General features: G+C 50.1%; 2 protein-coding genes across 4 annotated transcripts in view; one reads left to right on the plus strand and one right to left on the minus strand.

The window, feature by feature from the left end:
* Positions 1-3,300, plus strand: part of RAB6A (RAB6A, member RAS oncogene family) — a 60,508-nt gene extending 57,208 nt beyond the window's left edge. The window contains exon 8 of the mRNA XM_015557492.1: positions 3,272-3,300. Coding sequence (XP_015412978.1) covers positions 3,272-3,285 — 14 coding nt within the window. The 3' untranslated portion in view covers positions 3,286-3,300. The remainder of the gene's footprint in view (positions 1-3,271) is intronic.
* On the minus strand, positions 1,619-18,239 carry PLEKHB1 (pleckstrin homology domain containing B1). 3 transcript variants are annotated; one of them, XM_015557489.1, is made up of 8 exons: positions 18,161-18,239; positions 15,470-15,545; positions 13,804-13,956; positions 13,575-13,677; positions 12,464-12,503; positions 8,487-8,591; positions 3,353-3,464; positions 1,619-2,838 (listed from the first exon to the last, which is right to left on the minus strand). In XM_015557489.1, the coding sequence occupies exons 1-8, from the start codon at positions 18,200-18,202 to the stop codon at positions 2,699-2,701; spliced, it is 771 nt and encodes a 256-aa protein (XP_015412975.1). In that variant the 5' UTR covers positions 18,203-18,239; the 3' UTR covers positions 1,619-2,698. The 3 variants fall into 3 exon arrangements, with proteins under 3 accessions (XP_015412975.1, XP_006778005.1, XP_015412976.1); XM_006777942.2 differs by lacking the exon at positions 18,161-18,239 and adding an exon at positions 16,769-16,889; XM_015557490.1 differs by lacking the exon at positions 8,487-8,591.
* Positions 18,240-22,456: the final 4,217 nt, after the last annotated feature.

A 22,456-nucleotide genomic window follows, 5' to 3' on the forward strand; every position in this document is an offset into this window, starting at 1 on the left:
TCCTACTGCGGCTTAGGCCCACTGGCCTAAGCTGTCAGTTGGACATCCCCCAAGGGCTCCCAGGCTGCCAGAAGGATGTCTGACTGCCAGCTTAGGCCCAATTCCCTGGGGAGCGGGCCTAAGCCAGCAGGTGGACATCCCCGAGGGGTCCTGGACTGAGAGAGGTGCAGGCCTGGCTGAGGGACCCCCCCCCTCCCAGTGCACAAATGTTTGTGCACCAGGCCTCTAGTTTATATATATAAAAACCTAAGCGACCGTTAAGGCTGGCCGGCTGGTAGCTATGATGCACACTGACCACCAGGGGACAGACACTCAATGCAGAGGCTGCCCCCTGGTGGTCAGTGCACTCCCACAGCCAACCTCCCATGGTTCCTCCTCCCAGCCAGCCACCCTGATCGCCCTGAGCAGGACTGGGCGAGATGGCCCCGATCGCCGGCCAGGCAGAGGGACCCCACCTGTGCATGAATTTTTGTGCACTGGGCCTCTAGTAATTTTATAATTGTTGGACAGCTGGAAGATAAAAATTCATGCTGCAATACTGTTAGTGGAGAGATTTTGAAGCGAACTGCATTTGGAGCATCCATTTGCATCCCTCTTGCCCTGTACAGTGGGGTGAGCGTTAAGAACCATAGTGTTATCAGGATGATGGCAAATGGTAACCCTGAAGCTGTAGAGGCACAAAGAAAAGAGCCCTTAAACCCAGTTGTGGGAGGTTCTTTATAACCTGGCCACATTCACCACCCCGTCACCATACAACTTGCTGTGACATCAGACTGTCTTCTGAACTTCATAGTGCTCTTAAGGCCAATGTGTTCCAAGGCCTTTGTTCATGCCATTTCTTCCATCTGTTCTTTCTGTGTGGAAAGCTCTCCCTTCTGTACTTGGCAACCTCTTACTCATCCTGCAAGGTTCACCCAGAATTTGTACTTCCTCTCCCAAAGCTTTCCCCAGTTCCCTTAGAGTTGGATACCTCCTCCTCAGAGGCACCGTGTTCCACTCTTACCTCATTGAATCGATGTTGACGTCTCCCTCCTCTCAGTTGATGTATTTGGGAATATGGCTGAAGTGGACACCTGAGGTTTTTGCCACCCATCTCACATCTGTTTATCCTACTTCTGGAAGCAGTGCCCTAACTTTCCTTTCCTTCTCAGAGCCCTGTTGTTTTAGATCATCTTTCCCAGTTCACCTGCAGCCTCAAAAGGCCTGATGTAAGATGGTTGTATTTCCTTCCCTGACAACCTGGTCTCTGGGACCAATCACTGTAGAAGGATGAGAACGTATTGGGAAAGACCCCAACACTACAGAACTCTCAAAGCAGGCTCACCCATTAGCTCAGATGACAGACACCCTGATAATAGCCTCTCTCTTGAGCCCTCAGGGATAGCCAACTTCAGCTTGCTACCTTATGGGCAGGGGAGGGAAAGCAAGAATCAGAAAGGTTATTTGCCCCAAACTGCTCAGCTAACATGCTCTCACGAGTTCTACCTGACCTCAGAACCCACACTTCTCACTACACCAGAGAAAACGCTCGTAGGTGCTGAGTCATGGAGATGACCTAGGCCCTAGGGTCCCTAGGGGGACAGGGCCCAGGGAGAACAAACAGAGCCAGAGCCAGGGCTAGAGCCAACACATCTTTATTAGTCTCTGCAGCAGGGCACTGGAGCCCTATCTACAGGGGAACTTTTGCAGGCTACTCCGGCTACTGGGCAGGAACATTAGCGTTTCTGTGGTGTTTGGGACAGGAGACTGGAAGGAGACCAAATGGGGAGACTACTGGACAACCAGCAGGGAGGCACATGTGGGGGGCCTTCTGAGCTGAGACAAAGGTAGATTCTGCCCCAGAAGTGAACACTGCCGTCTTTCCCAGAGTGAAGGAGACAAAACCTAAGAGGGTGACAGCCACAGCTGAGGGCACAGGGCCAAGCCTCTGGGGAGCAGAAATGCATTTCCTGATGGGGGATCCTAGGGCTGGAGGTCCAAACAGGTGTTTTCTGGACACTGAGGGAACAGGGAACCCAGTAAGCTGGTAGTGGGAAGGATGGGGCTAAATGTACAGTGTTTGGGGTTTGGGTATGTGTTAAAAAAAAAACAACAGGCAATATATTCATTTATTATGAAACTTCCTCTAAAGAAACCTCATATTTCCCCCTTACTCAGCAACCTTCTTAACCTAGAGGGGTATAATGATCTGACCCCTGCCTCCCTCCCCCAGCCCCTTTAATTTCTTTGACATGCCATGATGGTCATGGCTCTGCACTCCGGCCAACAACCTTACTTCTAGCCTGCATTCCTCTCTGCCCTCTTACTGTCAAAGGACTGATAACTCTGCATGGTCAAGTGTGTGTTTTCCCCCACCAGGCCTGGAGCCACCCCAGGAAGAACCTGACTTCTGTGTCTCCAGCACCTGGGAAACTTGAAGCCACAGGAGTTGTTGTGCCCTGTTGTGTTTGGGGCAAATATATCCGTGTGTCTATAATGGATTTCTGGAGTGTCTGTCAGTAGAGACAAGGGTTTTTAGTTAACGTTTGTGCCTCGGATGGTAGCTTCTTCCCTTGTTGGGGATGAGGGTGGGGAGTAGGAGGGGGAGATCCAAGCTTCGCATGGCTAATAGGAAGAGGCCAAAGTTGGGCAGGGCTTGGGTGGAGGGGTGGGGCAAGGAGTAAACTATGCGCAGGGTCCACGCGCTGAGTCTCAGGGCTCAGAACCAACAGGGCGACCACATGAGCGAGCCCAGCGCCGCACCGGTGGCCGCCCCCGCGAGCATGCCCATGGCCAGCGGGGCTCCCGAGCTGTAGCAGGGATCATCCCGCACTACCACGTGCGTTACGCCTCCGGGGCCTGCGGAGAGACGAGGGAACAGAGCGAACGTCACTCCGCTCCTCCCGCTTGACTTCAGCCCGACCCCAAATAAAGCGCTGAGCCCACTGCTCTGTTCCCGAGTCGGAGAAACTGAGGCCTTAACGTGGGAAAGAAGTGCTGCCCGCCCCACGGCTTCCAGGCCCTGGGTCTGCTCTGGATATGGGCTAGGATGGAAAGGCAAGGAAACCCCGGGATCTCCAAGAACCTCCAGACCACATGGGGGAGGGAGGGCGCCATTCCCGCATTAGCCACCAGGGGTCATTACCAGCGCACGAACGGGTATTGGGCGGCCTGAGAAGAAGGCGGCCTGGAGACGTGAGTCCGCCCTGGGATGGGAAGGGGCTCCAACCCAAGTGCTCTTTACCGCGTTTTGGGATGGGGAGGGCCCTGTGGAGGGTTCTGCCTGAGAAAGTCCTTGGTCACTAAAAGGGTGGGGCCTGACCCGGGCCTGGCCCTGGATGGAAGCAGGAAGCTGGGCGGGCCAGAAACTTACCTGGGTAGGGCTGTCCGTAGGGCGGTCCGTAGTAGCTTCGGACATATGTGGTCTCGTGCGCGTTGGGGGACAACACCTCATAGTAGTCTTGGTACGGACTGTAGATACGCACCTGGGGAACCTTGCCAGGTTAGCTGCCTGGGAATTCCCTGGCCCGGGTTTGGTCCCGTACCCACTACACCCAGCTCAAGCCCCTCTGGACCCATGGAGCTGCCTCCCCAAGTTTAGGAATGGGTCCCCAGGGACCAGCAAACTCATGGAGAAAAGCCCTGCCTCTCCACCAGGCCAGGGTCCTTGTATTCTAAAGCTCAGCCTCTATATCCAGGTCCTTGTGAGGCCATTTTCTGCCCTGGCCTCCCACCTAGCACTTCCCCAAATCAAAAATGCTCCATGGTGCCCGGCTGGTGTGGCCTAGTGGATTGAGGGTCATCCCATGCACCAAGAGGTCACCAGTGTGATTCCTGGTCAGGGCACGTGCCCAGATTGCGGGCTTGATCCCCAGTGGGGGGTGTGCAGGAGGTAGCCGAATGATAGTTCTCTCTTATTGATGTCTCTCTCTCCCCCTCTCCCTTAAAAAAAAAAAATCAATTAAAACATATTTAAGAAGCATGTTCAAAATAATTCTCCATGGCTTCCAACTTCCTTCATAGATAGTCTGATATTTGCTAGCAGCTCTCCAAAGATTCCATTTAGAGCAGTGGTTCTCAACCTTGGCTGCACATTAGAATCACCTGGGAATCTTTTTAAAATCCTGATTTCTGGGCCTCATCCTCCGGAAATTCTGTTTCTTTGTTATGGGGTGGGGTCACATTAGTAACGAAGAAACAGAATTTCCGGAGGATGAGGCCCAGAAATCAGGATTTTAAAAAGATTCCCAGGTGATTCTAATGTGCAGCCAAGGTTGAGAACCACTGCTTTAGAGAAACCCGATGAATTTCTCTACTCTCCTAGTCATGGAGAGGGAGTCCTGGCCAAGCCCCCGGACCAGGAAATAAAAGAGGGTTGAGGAGGAAGGAATGGAATTGATCCAAAAAAAAAAAATTGAACCTGCAGGGAAAGGAAGTAATTAAAGTATTATTGAGCATCCACCATGTACTAGGCCTGAGGGAGGTGTTCACAGTTACCTCCTCTGTTCCTTACCAGAGTCATTATCTCCACATTACCACAGAGCTAGGGATGGAGGCTCAGAAAATGGCCAATGTTCTCCGGGGGAGGGAGGAATGCACTCCCTGCCCCCTTCGTTCCCCATTAGATTTTTACCAACCCCTCCAAGCCTAACTCAAAAGTCACCCACTCCAGGAAGCCCTTCTAGGCTCAGAAGGAATCCTTTCTTTCTGAGTTCTCTGTGAGCTATGCTTGTACCTCTTATTCCTAGCCTTCCTCTTGGCCTTTCCTGCTTGCACTCCAAATGTAAGCTACCCGTAGGCAAGGACTCTGATGTGTGTCACCAGCAGGGTCTAGTGCAGTGGTTCTCAACCTGTGGGTCGCGACCCCTTTGGTGGTCAAACGACCCTTTCACAGGGGTCGCCTAAGACCATCCTGCATATCAGATATTTACATTACTATTCATAATAGTAGCAACATTACAGTTATAAAGTAGCAACGAAAATAATTTTATGGTTGGGTCACAACATGAACTGTATTTAAAGGGCCAGAAGGTTGAGAACCACTGGTCTAGTGTATGCTAAGAATAAATATATGCTGAATTAAATAGTAGCTCCTAGTCCAAGCCCCTCATTTTACCTACAGAGAGCAGACCTGGAGAGGGAGAAGAATCCCCTTCTCTCCTGGCTCTTCCTTGGCCACCCTTCCACCCTATATCTCTTTCTAACTAGGCTTCACACTTGAATGGTCCAACTCCCCTTTGAAGTCCAAGAGTCTTAAACTCCACCCCATCTCAAAGTGATTTCATCTTCCTTTCATCCCCCCCAACCTGCTCTTCTGTAAATTCTTATCTCGAAATGCCACCACTATGCACTCAAACCAAGACATCATGTTGGCACCCTTGTCTTCACACACTCATCTTCCACATCATATCAGCCATCAGGTCACATGACTTTATCTTCTAAATATGCTCTTCTGTCCATCTTTTTGGCTGGTGCCAAGAGAATAAGCCATTAGTTTTGGCAACTTGGAAGCCGTGGGTGACCTTGATAAAATACCTTTTAGAGGCGTGATTGGGAAAAGAAGCCAGACTATAGGGAATTAAAGAATGACTGAGAGGTGAGGGATGGAACCAACATATCATGACATCTCTTTCAAGAAGTTTAGTTGTAGCCCTCGCCAGTGTTTCTCAGTGGTTAGAATGTTGGCCCATGCATCAAAGGGTCTTGGGTTTGATTCATGGTCAAGGGCACATACCTAGGTTGCAGGTTCCATCCCCGACTGGGTCAGGGTAGGTGCAGAAGGCAACCAATTGATGTGTCTCTCTCACATGAATTTTTTATCTTCTTCTTTTTCTCTTTGTTCCTCCCTCCTCCCTTCCACTCTATAAATATCAATGAATGAAGAAAAAAAAATCCTTGGGTGAGGATTAACAAAAAATAAAATATAGACTTCAAGGAGGTTAAAAAACACAAGCTCAGCTGTCAAGGGGAGTTCTCAAATCTCCATGCCATTTCCCAATGATGGGGAGCTTGCCTTCCTCACCTTTTTTTATTCAACTACCTACCTTGTCTTTTAGAGTCAACTCCAGTATTACTCTCCCCGAACCTCAGGTTCTGGTGGGCTCCCATCTGGGCACTCATTGGCCTAGAGTTTCCTCATCACAGCAAAGCACCAGTCACTTGGTAGTGTCATTGTTTGTGTCCCTGTGAGTGTGAATCTCTCTCATCAGACTTGTAGGCACCCTCTCATCACCACCAAAGGCAGCACCTGGGTCTAACCAGGCCTGATTGGAACATGGCAGGTGCCTAATATACTGAATATATCTCAAGTGAATCAAATACAGGGTCAGACTGGAACTAAGGTCATCCAACTCAGTCCAGTTTCAAGTTAGGGACAATGACCAGACCAAGGGCAATGCAGGAGACTCAGACAAACAAAGCTCAGTCACAAGTGACTTCCCTCACTGTGCTCCTTCCCCAAGGGTGATCCAATAGGGATTTCTGGTGGGGGTGGCCAGGATTTGAGCTCCAAGCAGGAACTAGAGAGATCTAAGCACGCAGATCCTGAATTTTATCGGTAGGGAAGTTGAGGTCCAGAGTGTACACCTCTGCAGCTGCACAGGAAGCCAGTGGCCCTGTCAGGCCCTGGAGAGAATGGAAAACACCACGTTGTGTCCCTGTGGGCCTCCTGTTTCTATCCTCCAGGCCTGGGAGGCTCAGAGGTAAAGTCATGTGGGTCACCTGGCAACGGAGCAGGGGATCCCCCGAGACCTCATGGACAGAAGAACCAAAGAACTTGATTCCTGGTCCTCTCCCTCTCTGCAGGCCTAGACCCTTTTATGAGTGGGGCAGGGTCATGTGATTCAGGTTATATGCAGATAGATCCCTTCCCTCAGAAAAACTGTTGTGTACTTATTGTAATATTTTAAAGATTCACAGCCTTTTTTTAAAATCCTCATCCGAGGATATTTTTTCTATTTATCTAATTTTTTTTTTCTTTAGAGAGAGTGGATGGGAGGGATGGGGAAAGAGAGAGAGAGAAATATCAATGTGAGACATCAATCGGTTGCCTCCTGCACGCCCCTGGCCGGGGCCAGAACAAACCTGCAGCCATGTACTTGCCCTTGACCGGGAATGGATCTCAAGACCCTTTGGTCCATGGACTGACACTCCACCAATGAGCAACACTGACCAAGGTGGTTTACAATCTCTTATATCCTATTTTTTGGAATCCCCACTGTAAACAAACTTGAATCATAGTTTGGGAATGGCGGATCCTCAGGATACTGGACTGGAAGTCCCAGCCCTACTACTGATGAATTAAGTGACCCTGGTCAAGTTATGACCTCTCAGAGCTTCAATTTTCTCATCTGTAAACAGGGACAGTCCGACACTGCCCACTCCTGAGCCACAGTGAGAATCCAGCAGAGCCACGTCTAAGCAACTGGCTGGTCCTAGGACTTCTGGGCTCAGTGGTTCTTGTACATTAGAATCACCAAGAGAAATTTTTAAACCAGATTTCCAGAAGCCAAACCTGTGGTATTAGAGCATCCGGAGGTAAGATCTGAACATTTCTGGGTGGTGGTTTTTAAGTCCTTAAGCGATTCTAATGCACAACGACACTGATCACCGCTGCGCTAGAAAAGGAGCTCACAGTTGACTATAAGACCACAGGTACTCTACGGCAGGCCCCTCCTGTGCCTGGCTGAGCACTGGGGAGAGAGAGGATTCATCCCTAAATCCTGTATTCCAGGAACACAGGGGGTGTGCAAGGAGACAGGAAATAAATGATAATATCCCATAATAGGCTTTTCACTTCTTCCTCCCTCCCTTTGTCCATTCACTTGTTTGTTCATTCAGTAAACATTGCCTTGGGCCTACTTGTGCCTGACCTTGTGCACCAGGAATAAGGAGGGTCAGAATAGACTGTCTCTCCATCACTGAGTAGTCCTTGACCTGCTGTATACCCAGCACTGTGCCAGGCTCCATAGGGCAGAGCTAATCAGACCAGGTCCTTGCCTTGGAGGACGTTCCAGGTCTCATGAGAGAACAAAGAGAAATAAACAGGATGGAAACCAGGCAGAATGAAGACAGTGCTGAGCATCAGTGAGGTGGGATGTGGGATGGAGTGACGATGCCTGGAGGTCTGGGAGTCCTCCCTGAGGAGGTGGCAGCCTTTGGAGTGGGTCTTAGAGGATAAACATCAGTTTGTCAAGTGAATATGGAAACGAAGGGTTTTCACAGCAGAGAGAACAGCATGTGCAAAAGCTGGGAAGAAAGAAAGGTCTAGAGCAGCCAGGACAGAGGGTACAGCAAAGCAGTTGGAGCACAGGAGATGAGGGGCCTGTGTAGGCAAGACTGGCTCAGGCCAGATCCCGAGGCCTTGAAAGCAGGGTTGTGGTTGGTGTCCGATGGATGACGGGAGCCAAGGAATGTTTGTGAGCCGGGAAGGGATGTGACCAGGCCCAGTCTGGGAGGCACATCCTGGTGGCCAGGGTGGAGGCAGGAAGGGCTAAGTCAGCACTTACCCAGATTCGCCTCTCAACATTACAGGGGCTCCACGAGCTGGTCACACACCTGACCTTGGGGCAAACCCGGCGGCTTCTGGGAGGGACGGTGGCTCCAGCTGGGGCCTGCTCAGGCCACAGAAACCCAAGAAGGGGGAGGAAGGAGTTATCAGAGGCTCTACATCTGGAGAGACTCAGAGTTCTGAATAGGCCCTACCAGAGCCCTCTGCCAGCTGGGCAGGGGCTCGGGGTGTCTTCTTCCTCCTCACCCATGGTAAACGGGGGAGACACGGAAGGGGGTGATTTTGCCAAAGTTACTCAGGGAAGAAGGATCAGTAGCATCTCTCCAGAATTAGCCCATCTTCACGTGTTTCGGGCTGCTGAGGCTCCCGTCTCCAGGGAGGACAAAACAGCTATGACCTGCCCTTCCAGCCACCTGCCCCCTTCACTGACCCCCCCAGCCTTGCCCCTGGCCCTGTGTTCCCTAGAACCTCCACCCAGAGGAGGGTATAAACCTGCAACATGTGAAGAGAGAAAGTGCAGGTCACTCCTGCATAGGTACAAGACAGAGAAGCCCCCACACACAGGCATGAACACTCAGACAGGCAGACACTGGTACAAAGACACAGAGACACAAACACACACCCCTTGAGAAGCTCTGGGACCGGAGGGATGTGTGTGTGTAGAGCAGTGGGGGGTGGGGTAGAGGGTCAGAGCAGAGAGGTGTGGTAAGCAGAGCAGCAGGAAGCGGGGCAGGAAGAGAAGGGTCAAGGCAGCTTCATAGAGTCACAGAGTGCAGAACGGTCAGCTCTCACCTCCTTCCTTCCGTCTCTCAGGAGGGACTGATTTGCCCTGTATAAGGGGGATTTGGAGCTCAGAGCCAGTTTAGCCCAACTGGGGTCCCTCCACCTCCATCTTCCTGACCACTGCCCAGCCTCCTCACTCCTAGCTTCCTCTAATCCAGCCTTCACCCAGAAGCGTGAGTCTGCTCCCCAAAGTTTGACCATATCCCTTCCTGCTTAGTGACCTTTACTGCTCCCCACAACCCTGGGGTAAAGTTCAGTTCCTTTAACTGGACTTCAAGGCCCTTAGTGACATAGCTCCTCAGAGGTCATCTTTCCCTCCGCACATTACCCTCCAGCCAGGCCAGACTCCTGGTCCTGAAAACACATGCACACATACACACAAATGCACATGTCACCTCCCTGCCTCTGCTCATGCAATTTCCCTCAAAATCTCACACTGACCTAGATTCCAATACAGGCTTTTTCACTGACTTAAAATTATGAGACTTTGGACACATCACTCCCTCTGAACTTCAGCTTCCCTATCTGTAAAACGGGGCTGAAAACATCACCCCCTACCAGCGGTGTTGGAAGTTCAAATGATATAACCGATGTCAGGTGCTCATCGGCATGCCCAGCTCTCAGAAGGTAGATGCCTGAGGGGGTTCCTTTGTTTTTTAATGTTATGTTTTATTAAGACCTTTTATATCGATATCAGGTCTGAAGGGGTTTCTAAATGCACCCCAGTTTTCCCTGCTACTTCCCAGGGACTGCCTCTCAAGATGAGCAGGACTCCACTGTACCACAGATAGAAGGCGCAGGCATGGAATCTGGAGACAGGCAGATGGGGGTCAAGGCAAGTTGGGCCACTATTGAGCTAGGGGCTTTGGACAGCTCCTCAAACCCACACCTCATGAAGTTCTGTTGGCTCTACCTCTTAAACATGCCTTATCCTCGTCAGCTTGTCTCCGCCAGCAAGGCCTTAGTCCAGTCCTCCAGCCAGTCACCTGGACACTGTCCCAGCCTTCTAACTGGTCTCCAGGATCCACTTTTACCCTCTATTACCCGTCTCCTACCCTCCAGCCAGACCATCTTTTTAAAAATACACATCTCGTCTGACCTATTCGTGCCATCCCTCTGCTTAAAAACTTTCGATGGCTTCCTGATGCTCTTCGGAGAAACACGTCCTTAACACAGCCCGCCATGCCCTGCCACCCTCCTTCCCCACTGCCCGCTCACCCCGAGCTCCCGCCACCCAGCCTTCTTTTTGTTCTTCAACTTGCCAAAGTCTTAATTCCTCTAGGGCAGTGGTTCTCAACCTTCTGGCCCTTTAAATACAGTTCCTCATGTCGTGACCCAACCATAAAATTATTTTCGTTGCTACTTCATAACTGTAATGTTGCTACTGTTATGAATCGCAATGTAAATATCTGATATGCAGGATGGTCTTAGGCGACCCCTGTGAAAGGGTCGTTCGACTGCCAAAGGGGTCGCGACCCACAGGTTGAGAACCGCTGCTCTAGGGCCTTGACACATGCAGTTCCCTCTTCCTGGAAAGCTGTTCCATTCACCCTACCCCACCCCTTTCACCCAGTCTATTTGTGTATACTTCAGGTCTCAGTGTAAGCCTTGTCTGAACTCCCATCTGAATCAGGCCTCCAGGGTGGCCACAAACTGAATGTACACTGCATGTCTCTATCAGAGCAGTTACCACCACTGCAATGGAACAAACAACCGTATAATTAGTTGCTTCACATCTGGCTTCCCAGTAGGCTGAGTCCAGGAGGGCTGGGCCCACATCTCCGGAGCTCACCTCTGATCCCTCGCCCTTGGCACGGTGCCTGGCATGTAGTAGAAAGTCAGTAAACGTTTGCTGTGTACATGAATGAAACTCAGTCATCCTCTGCAGAGAGAACTGATGAGGAATAGCTGGAATTGCATCTGTACCGCACCTGGCACATAATAGTTGCTCAATAAAAGACAGTTCCTTTCCCCCAGCTCACATGCCATCCCCTTCTTGGAGGCCTCTCTCCCCTCCTCTGAGCACCAGTGAACCATCTTCTGTCCTTTCCTACCTGAGACTCAGGGCATCAGAGTCTGCACAAGTCAATTCACTCACACACAGTGGCACCTCAGTTCTCAAACTTAATTCATTCTGAAAGGCTATTCGAGAAAGCGATTCGTTCAAAAACCAAATCATTTTTTCCCATTAGAAATAATGTAAGTTGAATTAATTTGTTCCAGACCCCCAGATGATTCTGTTTGTTTCTTTTTTTTTTTTTTAAATATATTTTATTGATTTTTTACAGAGAGGAAGGGAGAGAGATAGAGAGTTAGAAACATCGATGAGAGAGAGACACCGATCAGCTGCCTCCCGCACATCCCCCACTGGGGATGTGCCTGCAACCCAGGCACATGCCCTTGACCGGAATCGAACCGGGGACCTTTCAGTCCGCAGGCCAACGCTCCATCCACTGAGCCAAACCGGCTAGGGCATGAGTCCCCGTTTTAACCTTTCTTATATACAGTCCATGTCTAATGTACTGTTTAACCTATAAACAAACACTTCTTTTCTTACATTTATTGAACCCCTACTCGCCTTCAGTGAACCACTGGTAGCACTTTTCCAGGGGCCTCTCAGGAAGTCAGCATGTGATCTTCCCTTTTTCATCACCTGTTGCTGCCTCAAAATGCTGTCACTGGCTAACTGCTTTTTGTTTATCCAAATCAACAATTTTTCTAACTCTTCAGTGGCCTGTGATCACTGTTTCTTTCACACCCCTAGCAACATTAGCACTCTTGATGGCCCCTTTATGTTTTAAAATTGTGCTAGTTGTCCATTTTGCCAGCAAAAACAAACAAACAAAAAACCCCCACAAAAAAATATTCACAGCACAATTTCCTGCGATGTTAACAATGCAAGGCTTAGCAGTAGACGCCAGTTCTCTCCTTTGCTCGTGGCCTGAGAGATGCTTTTTGGCATGCTGATATAGCAGCATGAAAGGGTTGTCAGGTCCAGAACTGAAGTTTTATTCAAGGACCGAGACATTTTTCCCATGAACCAAATTGTTCCAGATGGGAGTCGTTTGAGAACCCAGGTTTGACTGTATATGGGAATTGAGAACTCCTGGCAGGCGGAGACCGAGTCTGAATCACCCATGATTCCATGGCAGGTAGGGGTGGGGAGGAGAGGTGGAGGGGATGGGAGCTCACCGGGGTGGAATTCGCCTCCAGCAGCGCCGTCTTCCAAGCTCTGCAAAGCAAACCCCCCCACACACTATGAGGGAGGGTTGGAAGAAGGGGGATGAGCCCCTACATTTTAGATTTAATTCCCTCACCCAGGCTCTTGCCCCAGTTTTGGGGGGGGGAGGGTAAGATCCTTTGAGCATACAAAGGTGACCCCCTCCCCTGCCCCAGTCACATGGACAGAGCCCTCAGTTGAGCTGGAGCCTCGTAATTCATTCGTAGTCCATAGTTTTTACCCTTTAGAAGGTCCAGTTTCCCCATGTAAACAACAGACAACTGGGCCTGGGGGTCTCTTCGGGGCCTTCAGATTCTGACATGCCTAGGCTGGTTCTCTAGCTGCAGTGCCCGCCCCACCTCCCCCATCCAAAACCTACAAACTGTTCCCCAACACTCTGACCCCAGAGCCCTGGAAAGGCCCAGCGGACACAGGACAATTGGGCTTTTGTTGGTTGCCATGGCACCTGTCGGGTGGACAAGGCAGCTCTGTGCTTTGTCTACCCAGAGCTCAGCTTCCCCCACTCCCACACACCCCATCTCATTTACTCTCCTACAATGCAAAGGCCACCTGACCCTCTGCCAGAGGGTAGGAAGGGAAAGAATGTGAGTGAGCAGCCGGTGCCTGAAGATACAGCCAGTCTCACAGTGTGGACCTGAGTCTGACATTGGGGGCCCCCATGATATGGCAGGCGGCCTCTGTTAGGCAGGTCAGGTCCGCTCTTAGATCAGTCTCCAACAAGGACCTCATCTCAGAAGGAGGGTCCTGTGAGGATGCCACAGGGCTCTGTTCCTTTGTATCACTCCTAAGTGAGGGCTCACCTCAGAGACTGCGGAAGACCTGACTCTGAATGATCAGGGGCCACACACTTGAGGCAGGTGTGCACACTCCTCCCCCAGCAGTCCAACGGGGTACCTTACCAATCACCATGGGCCATCAAGTCCACTCCTCCAGCCCCCACCAACCTGACTGGTCTGTCTGTCCCCTCTTCCTAGCGTCAGGGAACCAGAAGGCCCCACGAGGAGCAGGCACCTGATCACACTCCCTAGGATACCGTCCCATCCTCTCCTGGGAGCAACTCACATGGCGTCATCCTGCGTCTCCGCACACAGGTGCAGGCGGGAGCCTTCCCGTAGACTCACAGTCAGCAGCCCATCTCGGCTCCGGCCCTCTGGGGGCTGCACATCTAGAGACAGACACACAGATAAGGGGTCCCCATGGGGCACAGCCCCTTGCAATGCATGTGTCCTCAGACAGACACGATGGGGGGCCGTACTCATAGTCACAGTGCCCGAAAGGAAGGGCTTCTCACCCTGGCACTCCTGGCCGATCTTTATGTTGCGAACATTGGAGCGGATAAGCACACGGTCCTCCTCGTCCTGCGCATTCTCATCATGGTAGTAGCCCAGGGTCCCATCCAGCCACAGAGCGAACCAGTTCCGTTTCCAGCGGCGAAGGATAGAGCCTGTGAGATATTCCAGACCCACCGGGCAGGCTGATCGCAGGGCCTGCTGGGGGCCAGAGCCCTGGAAGGGCTCCCTGAGTCCCCTGGCCCCAGTCCCTCGGAGTTGCAACCACCCTTGTCTATCCCCTGAAATGACGACAGGTCCTCTTCTGTCTTGCTCACCCATTGCCTCCCATTAGGCCTAACACATAGTAGGGGCTCCATAAACATTTTGAATGGCAAATGAGTGATCTGATTCCTCCCTTGAGGGCTTTCAAGGCTAATCCCCCAAGTCTCTTTAAAGGCAAAGACTTCTCCCTACCCTAAGCCTCTGTTTTAGCTCTTATCTCTGACTTGTGTGATGGTCATTCATGTAGTGTCTGCCAGAACCAAATGAACTGAGAATAGGTCATGGCGGGGATTAGGGGGCTCCTAGCCCAGAAGAGCTCTTGCTAAGATCATGACTCTGATCAGAGCGTGGGTCTGGAATCTGAACCCTAGCTTCAGACCTTCTGTGATTGTAAATCTTAACAGAAAGGGCAAAGACACAAGAGAGCTTCTTAGAGCCTATGGGTTCCAAAGCACAGGCGCATTTTTCATTTTGTTCTGAGCCTTGTTATGTGGCCAGCCATGGGCTGGGGTGGTGTGGACACACAGAGGATCGAAGCCAGTCTCTGCCCTTGAAGAGCTCACAGTCTGGGGCCCGCATGGGGTGGAGGGTCGGGGGAGATGACACCCACAGGTAAAGACAGTTATAGGGAGATCAATGCTGTAATAGGTGGGGATGAGGCACTGGGGATCAGAGAGGCGAGCCTCTAACCCAGTTTGGTGTTGCAGCATGGACTGGGGTGGGGGTTAGAGGAAAAGTGAGAGAAGGCTCCTCACAGAAGGGGACATCTGAGCTGGGTCTTGAAGAATAAGTAGAAGTTTACCAGGCAGTCAGGAATAGGAAGGACATTCCAGGCACAGGGAAAAGCATGGACAAAGGTGGGGAGAATAAAAAGGGCCTGGTTTGCTCCCGCCATGTGGCTCAGTTGGTTGAGTGTCATCCCGTGCACCCAAAGGTCACCAGATCAATTCCTGGGGTTCGGGGTTTCATCCAGGGTGGGATGTGTACGGGAGGCAACTGATCGATGTTTTTCACATCAATGTCTGTCTCTGTTTCTCTCTCTCTTCCTCTCCCTTCCTCTCTCTCTCTAATCCAGCGGTTCTCAACCTGTGGGTCGTGACCATTGGAAAACACATATAGCATATCAGATATTTACATTATGATTCATAATAGTAGCAACATTACAGTTATGAAGTAGCAATGAAAATAATTTTATGGTTGGGGGTCACCACAACATGAGGAACTGTATTAAAGGGTCGCGGCATTAGGTAGGTTGAGAACCACTGCTAGTGATCAATAAAAAACATATATATATATATACTTTAAAGGGGCTGATTTCTTGGGAGAAGGGTTCACTGTGGCAGGCCCAATAAGCCACTGTCCTCACTCCTTCCCCTGCACGAGGCTTGGCCCAGGGTCACTCACTCTGTCTCCACAGCCAGCCACCCCTCACCAGGGCCATTTCTCCAAAAGGACTTCCCAGGACGGAGTCAGGCGGGACCTGTCAGAGGAGCCACAAGACACACCGGCTTCATCAGCAGTTCCAGAGCAGCTGTGGGGAGAGAAGCCCCCAGCCCTGTCCTCCCTGGGGGAACCACCCAGGGAACGGGGAAGGTTTAAAGGAGTGTAAGTAAACAAACAAGGCATGCCTGCCTTTCTCCTCCCCACTCTGCTCCAGGCAGAGAATGGCAGCACTGTCCGGTGGGGTCAGCGGAGCAGCCACCGCTGTGCTGGGGTGGGGGTGGGGGTGGGGAGTCTGGATTCCAATCTCAGTTCCATAACCTTGGCCAGGTCCCCTATTCCTGGCCTTTCTTTCTAGACCCGTAGAGGTGTGACTGTGAGGCAGGTAGAGGTTGGAGTGAGTAACTCATAAAATGTTAGAAACCCTGGGATTCTGAAATGCTGGCAGCACAGAATATTAGAATCACAGCAACACACGAGGGACCTTCGTAATAAGAAAAGCCTCCTCACACTTGAACCTCATCTGAGCCGTTCATAAAGCGCATAAAATAACGGTTCGACAGCAGCTGGCTGCCTGAGCCCTATGCCAGGCACACGTCTCAGTGCTTCCGTCTATTACCTTACTGAAGTCTCACCACGAACCTTGTTACACCCAGGACACTGGGGCTTGGAGAGGTCCACTCATTCGTGCAGACCCACTTGACTAGTAAGCCATGGAGCCAGGACGCACACCCAGCAGTCCTAGCTTCTAACCATTATACCAGCAGGAGCTTTAACAACTCCAGATGCCCAGGTCATACTCAATTAAAAACTAATTCAGAAGGTCTGGGGGTGGGAAGCAAGCTCTGATAGTCTTTAAAGATCCCTCGCCGATTCAACGTGCAGCAAAGTTTGGGAACCACTGCACATACTATGTACCACCTTCCCTTGTCTCAACTGTAACTGTTAGTCGAGGAGGATATTTACTCCTATTTTGCAGATCCACAAACGGAGCGATAAGTACATTGACTTGTTCATGTACGTGATGGAACTTGGATTGGAATCTAGGTGTACTCTATTCCTAAGGGCAACTTACCTGCGATCAGGTGCCTCTGCCCCTCCCCCACTTGCTGCGTAGCAAGGGCTGGCACACCTGGGCTGGCGGGCCCGGCCTTGTCCCTGCTTCTCCCGCCGCTCCCTCCCACCTCCAAGCCCTGACACAGGTAAGACAAGAGAGCCAGGTGCAAGCAAACTCCCTCTCCAGCCTCCCCCTGATGCACCCACCTGTCTACACCTGTTGCAGGATGCTGCTGCCAAAACAGCCGCTACTGGATGCTGCTGCCACCCAACCCGCTGCGCCTGCGCTGTGTGCGCCCCAGGGCTGCTGGGGCGTATCACTCTCCAGACTACACCCGGCTCCGGACTCGCTGCCCCTGAGCCCCGCCCTCCGGCCCCGCCTTACCCCCGGGGAGGGGAGGGGCGTGGAGAGCCGTGCGGTCATTTATGGCCCCCTGGGACTTGTAGTCTGCGGCTCTGGAACCCAGCAGTGCGCCACCGCCCCTGGGTGGTGCCCTACTCTGACCCGGAGCACAGGTGAGAGGCCGCACCTGCGATTTTGTTTTGCTGTTTGTTCACTTATTTATCATGAAATACCTTTTTCTAAGAATCTTGAACTCATTTGCTAGGAAGAAAAGAAAGTCAAGCTGCAACGAGAAGCCAGGCTCCTAGTTTTACCATGTTTTCTCAATGTTCAGTTTGTACCTGGCACTACACTGGGCACTGGTGGAGGACGCAAAGAGGCATCCGACACGGCCCTTCTCTTTCCCAGCTTCCAGTCTGGCTGGGGAGACAAAGTGAACACACAATCAGGGTGTGATTTAACAAGGGCAAGAAGAGTCTGGCTTTGCCCAAGGCGTTCGGCAGGGATTCCCAGAGGAGGCCGAGAAGGGTTTTGAAGGATGAGCAGGAGACCTAGGAGACTCATGTGCACACTAACCAAGGAAGTTTAAAAGAGTGTGCGGCACACCAGAGTGGCTCAGTTGGATGAGCTTCCTCCTGTGCACGGAAAGGTTGCGGGTTGGATTTCCCGTTGGGGCACATACCTGGGTTGAGGGTTCGATCCCCAGTTGGGGCACATAGTGAAAGAACACATAGTGAAGGCAACCAATGGATGTTTCCCTCTCTCTCTCTCTAAGCATGTCCTTGGGTGAGGATTAAAAAAGTGTCCAGCATTTAGCTGCGTTTGGCAAGTAGAGTGCAGGGGTGTGGAGGGCATGGGGAGTGGTAGCCGATGAAGCTGCAGGGGCTGCCAGGATATAACACGAAGGCATTGGATGATAGGCTCAAGGGCTTGGATGTTATGACATAGTGACTGGAGCTTGAGGTTGGGGGTTTCAAGATGAGGAGTTGGGAGGGAGGATTTGTGGATGGGAAAGGCACCTGTAGGATAGTCAACAATGGACTGAAGGGGACCCGACTGGGGAAAGAAGACTGTTTCTGTATCTACCACCTCAGACTGCCCTTCCAGGATCACTTCCTTGACTAGCTCAGCCACAAACCCCCAGCTACAAGCAACACCAAGATGCCATTCAGAGGACAAGACCTGTCAGGGCCTGAGAGGCTCCTGGTCTGATCCCCTATTTGCAAAGGGCACCCACCCAGCCAGAGACTTCTTACCGGGGCTGCAGGGCTCATGTTCCTCTCAGGCCAGAGCAGCATTTCCCGAAGGCTCCTGGGGGGCGGGGAGGGGGGCGCATTTTCCTGAGCGCCTTAGAGATAAGGGGATCAGGAAGGTGCTACCAAGTGGGAGCCAGAAAGAGGGGGGGGGGGGAGGGGGCATACAGACCCTAGAGGAAGTCATCTCTCTTCAGTCCCTTCCCCAACCTTCCGGACTGATCTAGGCCTCAGATCTTCATTTCGCTGGATAGCAAACTAGTCATCGGGGATTCCGAGGCCGTCGTGGCCTAGCATCCCCATAGTTTCCCTGGGAGGGACGGGGGCGGTTCTCCTCCCTCGATCGGGGGCGGGGCTACATTGTCTTCCCAGTCTCGGTTGCACAGCCTGGCCCTTTAAGCTTCCTTCCCTCACTCCTGGGTTTCTGTAATCCTGACCTCAAGCTACCCAGCCGCTTCGGCCCTTCGTGCGGTGCGTGCCTTGCAGGAGGATTCGCCATGGCCGATCCTATTAGCCACTGAGCTCATCCCCTCCGTGCAGCCCCAGTTTCCACCTCCCCCAAACCACGCTGTTCCCTACCTTATGCCTTCTGTCCCTGGAATGTCCTACCTTCTCCAAGCTAAAATTTCTGCCCCTATAGCGGAAGGACAGCAGGAGAGAAGAAAGGAACAGAGGGAAGTAGGGATCCAGACCCCCATCTCAGCTCTCTCTGCTCTCCTCCCTGAAGGGGTGGTGGGGGGAACCCTGCAGACAACTCTAGATTACTTTCTCTGGATTTAGCAACCAGATGAAAAGGAAAGGTTCTACAGCAGCAGTGTGGCATTCAAGGGGAAGATTCCCCCATCATCCTCCCAAAGAGGGGGTTCTCTGACAGAACAAGGGGGAGAAGGATGCTTTGCAAACTAAAACTACAGATGCTGCTGCAGAATCGAGATGCAGCTGGACCTGGCATAGGTCTCTAAAATGTTGGTCAATGATCTTTGAGATGCTAATAAAATGTGTAGGCTCTGCCCAGGAAAAAAAAAATGCACACCCGTCACATTTTGCATGTGATTCCTGAGAGGTCACAGACTCCAGAGCCTGATGAGTACTGTTGAGACTGTTTTTAGTTTCCAAGCTGTGTGGACTGATGGGAAGAGTGTGACTGACAAGTGAGAGGCGCTGAGAGCGTAACAGGAATCCCGGCTCCGCAGTCCTGCTTTGAGAGACTGTCTGTTTAAATCAACTAAAATTTATTGAGACCAACAAGCCAACAGTAACTTTCATGTTTCTCTTGTAACTGGGGTATATAGTCCTATTGACAGAGAGAAAAGTATTTTGCTATTTCAAATGTCTGTGGTGGATGAATAGCTCACAGTTATATACTGTTTAGAGAATAGTAAACTGGTTCATCAAATTAAAATTCACTAATATTTTCTATTACTAGTATATATACTAGTAATGAGAATAATTAATACCATTCCGTTTGTTGTTGTTGTTAAATCCTCACCCAAAGATATTTTTCCATTGATTTTTTAAAATATATTTTATTGATTTTTTTACAGAGGGGAATAGAGAGTTAGAAACATCAATGAGAGAGAAACATCGATCCGCTGCCTCCTGCACACCCCCTACTGGGGATATGCCCGCAACCAAGGTACATGCCCTTGCCTGGAATCGATCCCAGGACCCTTCAAACCACAGGCCGACGCTCTATCCACTGAGCCAAAGCGGCTAGGGCTCCACTGATTTTTAGAGAGAGTGGAAAGGAGAGGGAGAGACAGAGAGAGAAACATCGATGAGACATCGATTGAATGCCTCCCACAGGAGCCCCAACCAGGGCCAGGGATTGAGCCTGCAACCAAGGTACATACCCTTGACCAGAATCAAACCTGAGATGCTTCAGTCCACAGGCCGACGCTCTATCCACTGAGCAAACCGGCTAGGACAATACTGTTCCTTTTTGTCAAAAAAATCCTGCAATGTGAGCAAAAGAAAAGCCACTTATGTAAAAGTTTTTAATAATAATTTAGTGATATAACTTACATACCCCAAAATTCACTCTTTTACAGTGTATAGTTCAGTGTTCTATATATTCACAGGTTTGTGCAACCATCACTACTATCTAATTTCAGAACATTTTCATCACCCAAAAAAGAAATTCTATACCCTTTAGCATTTCCTCTTTCCTTGCAGCAATCCTCCTTCCTTCCAGTCCCTGGCAACCACGAATCTACTTCCTGTGTGTGGATTTGCCTACTGTGGTCATTTCATGTAAGTGAAATCATACAATATGGGGCCTTTTGTAAACTGGCTTCTTTCACTTAACATAATGTTTTCAAGGTTCATCCATGTTGTAGCATATATCAACACAACATTCCTTTTTCTTAATGAATACTATTCCATTATATGGATATACCATGTTTTATTTATTAATTTATTAGTTAATGGACATCTGAGTGGTTTCCACTTTCTAGCTATTATGAATAAGGCTGCTATGAATATTTGTGTACAAGTTTTTGCATGGATATATGTTTTCAGTTCTCTTGGTTGTAATATTTCTGGGTCATATGGTAACTGTATGTTTAACATTCTGAGGAACCGTCAAACTATTTTCCAAAGTGGCTATATCATTTTACATTCCCACTAGCAACCTATGAGAGTTCCAATTTTTTCACAATCCTTGTTATTATCTGTCTTTTTTAATATAGCCCTCCTAGTAGGTGAAAATTATCTCACTGTGGTTTTGAGTTTTAATTTCTCTAATGCCCAATGATGTTGAGCATTTTTTCATGTGATTATTAGCCATTTGTCTGTCTTCTTTGGAGAAATGTTTATTCTAATCTGTCTACTTTTTAATTGGATTTTTAAAAATATATATTTTTATTTCTTTTTAGAGAGAGAGGAAGGGAGAGGGAGAATGGAAAGAGAAATATCGATAAGAGAGAAACACCAACCGGCTGTCTCCTGCACGCCCCCTTCTAGGGATCAAACCTGCAACTCCAGCATGTGCCCTGATGGAATTGAACCAGCGATCTCCGGCGCATGAGTCGGTGCTCAACCATTGAGCCACACCAGCCGGGCTGGATTATTTATTTTTTAATGTTGAGTTGTAGAAAGATTTTTAAACTAAAATATGTGAATAATTGAAGGGGAAAATAAATGAAATGGTGTAAGGTCCTTGCGGTGTTTCAGGAGTTTGAATAGAAGAGAGGGCTATGTGGACGCTTAGTGAACCCAGAAGGTAACATACTTACATTTCCCGGATGGGAGTGTCCAGAAAAGAGTCCCGCCCATGAGGGAGGATGAGGAGGACAACAATCTCCTGGTGGAAGCCTTTTCAGAGGGGTGCAGAAGGAGTTAGTTTTATGTGTCAACCTGGCTGGGCTATCGCACCTAGTTATTCAATCAAACGCTAATCTAGGTGTTGCTGTGGAAGTATTTTGTAAATGTCGTTAACGTCTACAATCCGTTGACTTTAAGTAAAGGAGATTATCCTTGATAATCATTCAATTAGTTGAAGGGTCTTGAGAGCAAAACTGAGGAAGAAGATTGTATAGTGTGTGGACTATCGTCTCAGCCCCTGCCTGGGAGTTTCCAGCCTGCCGGCCTGTTCTTTGTCTTATGTCTGTCTGCAGGAATACTCGTCTGTAGATGAAGAGGTGTCTTTTAGCCTCCAGTGCTCTGACCATTTAGTTCCAGAGTTTTGAGAACAAACGATGCCTTCCAGCTTTCTTCAAGGTCTTTGACTTGCTCTCCGAAGGTCTTCAGGTCTTCATTCACTTGCTCACTTGTTGTTTGCTTCAGAACTTTCTTCCCCTTGCTCCAAGTAATAATGGACAGATAATTTCCTAAGAGACTCCATTTCTTTCTTTCTCTTGACAAAGTTCACTCACTTCAATTCCTCTTCCCGGAAGATGGTGACCTTCGGTCGAGGCTTGCTCGGCCTAAAGACTTCTGAGACCTGTCATGTGGACTTTTCCTGTCTTCTTTTCCAGCAATGTTGATGTAGCATTGATTTTTCTCTCCATCTTGGGTGTTTAATTGCACACTGGGCTTTTCAACATAAGTCAGTTTCCTCCTGGATCTTCTTGTTTGGTCATAAATATTGTCTCCACCTGCTGATTCCAAGTTTTACCCACATACTCTTCTCTGTGGGAAGCTGTCACGTCTTTCATCTTTACCCAACATTTCTCCAGAGACTTGGTCTAGACCAGGGGTGGGCAAACTTTTTGACTCGAGGGCCACAATGGGTTCTTAAACTGGACGGGGGTGGGGGTGGGGGGGCGAAACAAAAGCATGGATGGAGTGTCTGTGTGA

This window comes from Myotis davidii, unplaced genomic scaffold (genome assembly GCF_000327345.1).
Source record: "Myotis davidii unplaced genomic scaffold, ASM32734v1 scaffold169, whole genome shotgun sequence".
Lineage (NCBI taxonomy): Eukaryota > Metazoa > Chordata > Mammalia > Chiroptera > Vespertilionidae > Myotis > Myotis davidii.

Excerpts from the sequence above, each read along its gene's own strand:
- PLEKHB1 (XM_015557489.1), bottom strand. The coding sequence starts at position 18,202 with ATGCTGCTCTGGCCTGAGAGGAACATGAGCCCTGCAGCCCCG. Across the intron at positions 13,957-15,469 it reads TGGCTGGCTGTGGAGACAGA|GCTCTATCCTTCGCCGCTGG; the intron begins GTGAGTGACCCT and ends AATATCTCACAG. Across the intron at positions 2,839-3,352 it reads CTACGGACAGCCCTACCCAG|GCCCCGGAGGCGTAACGCAC; the intron begins GTAAGTTTCTGG and ends GTCTCTCCGCAG.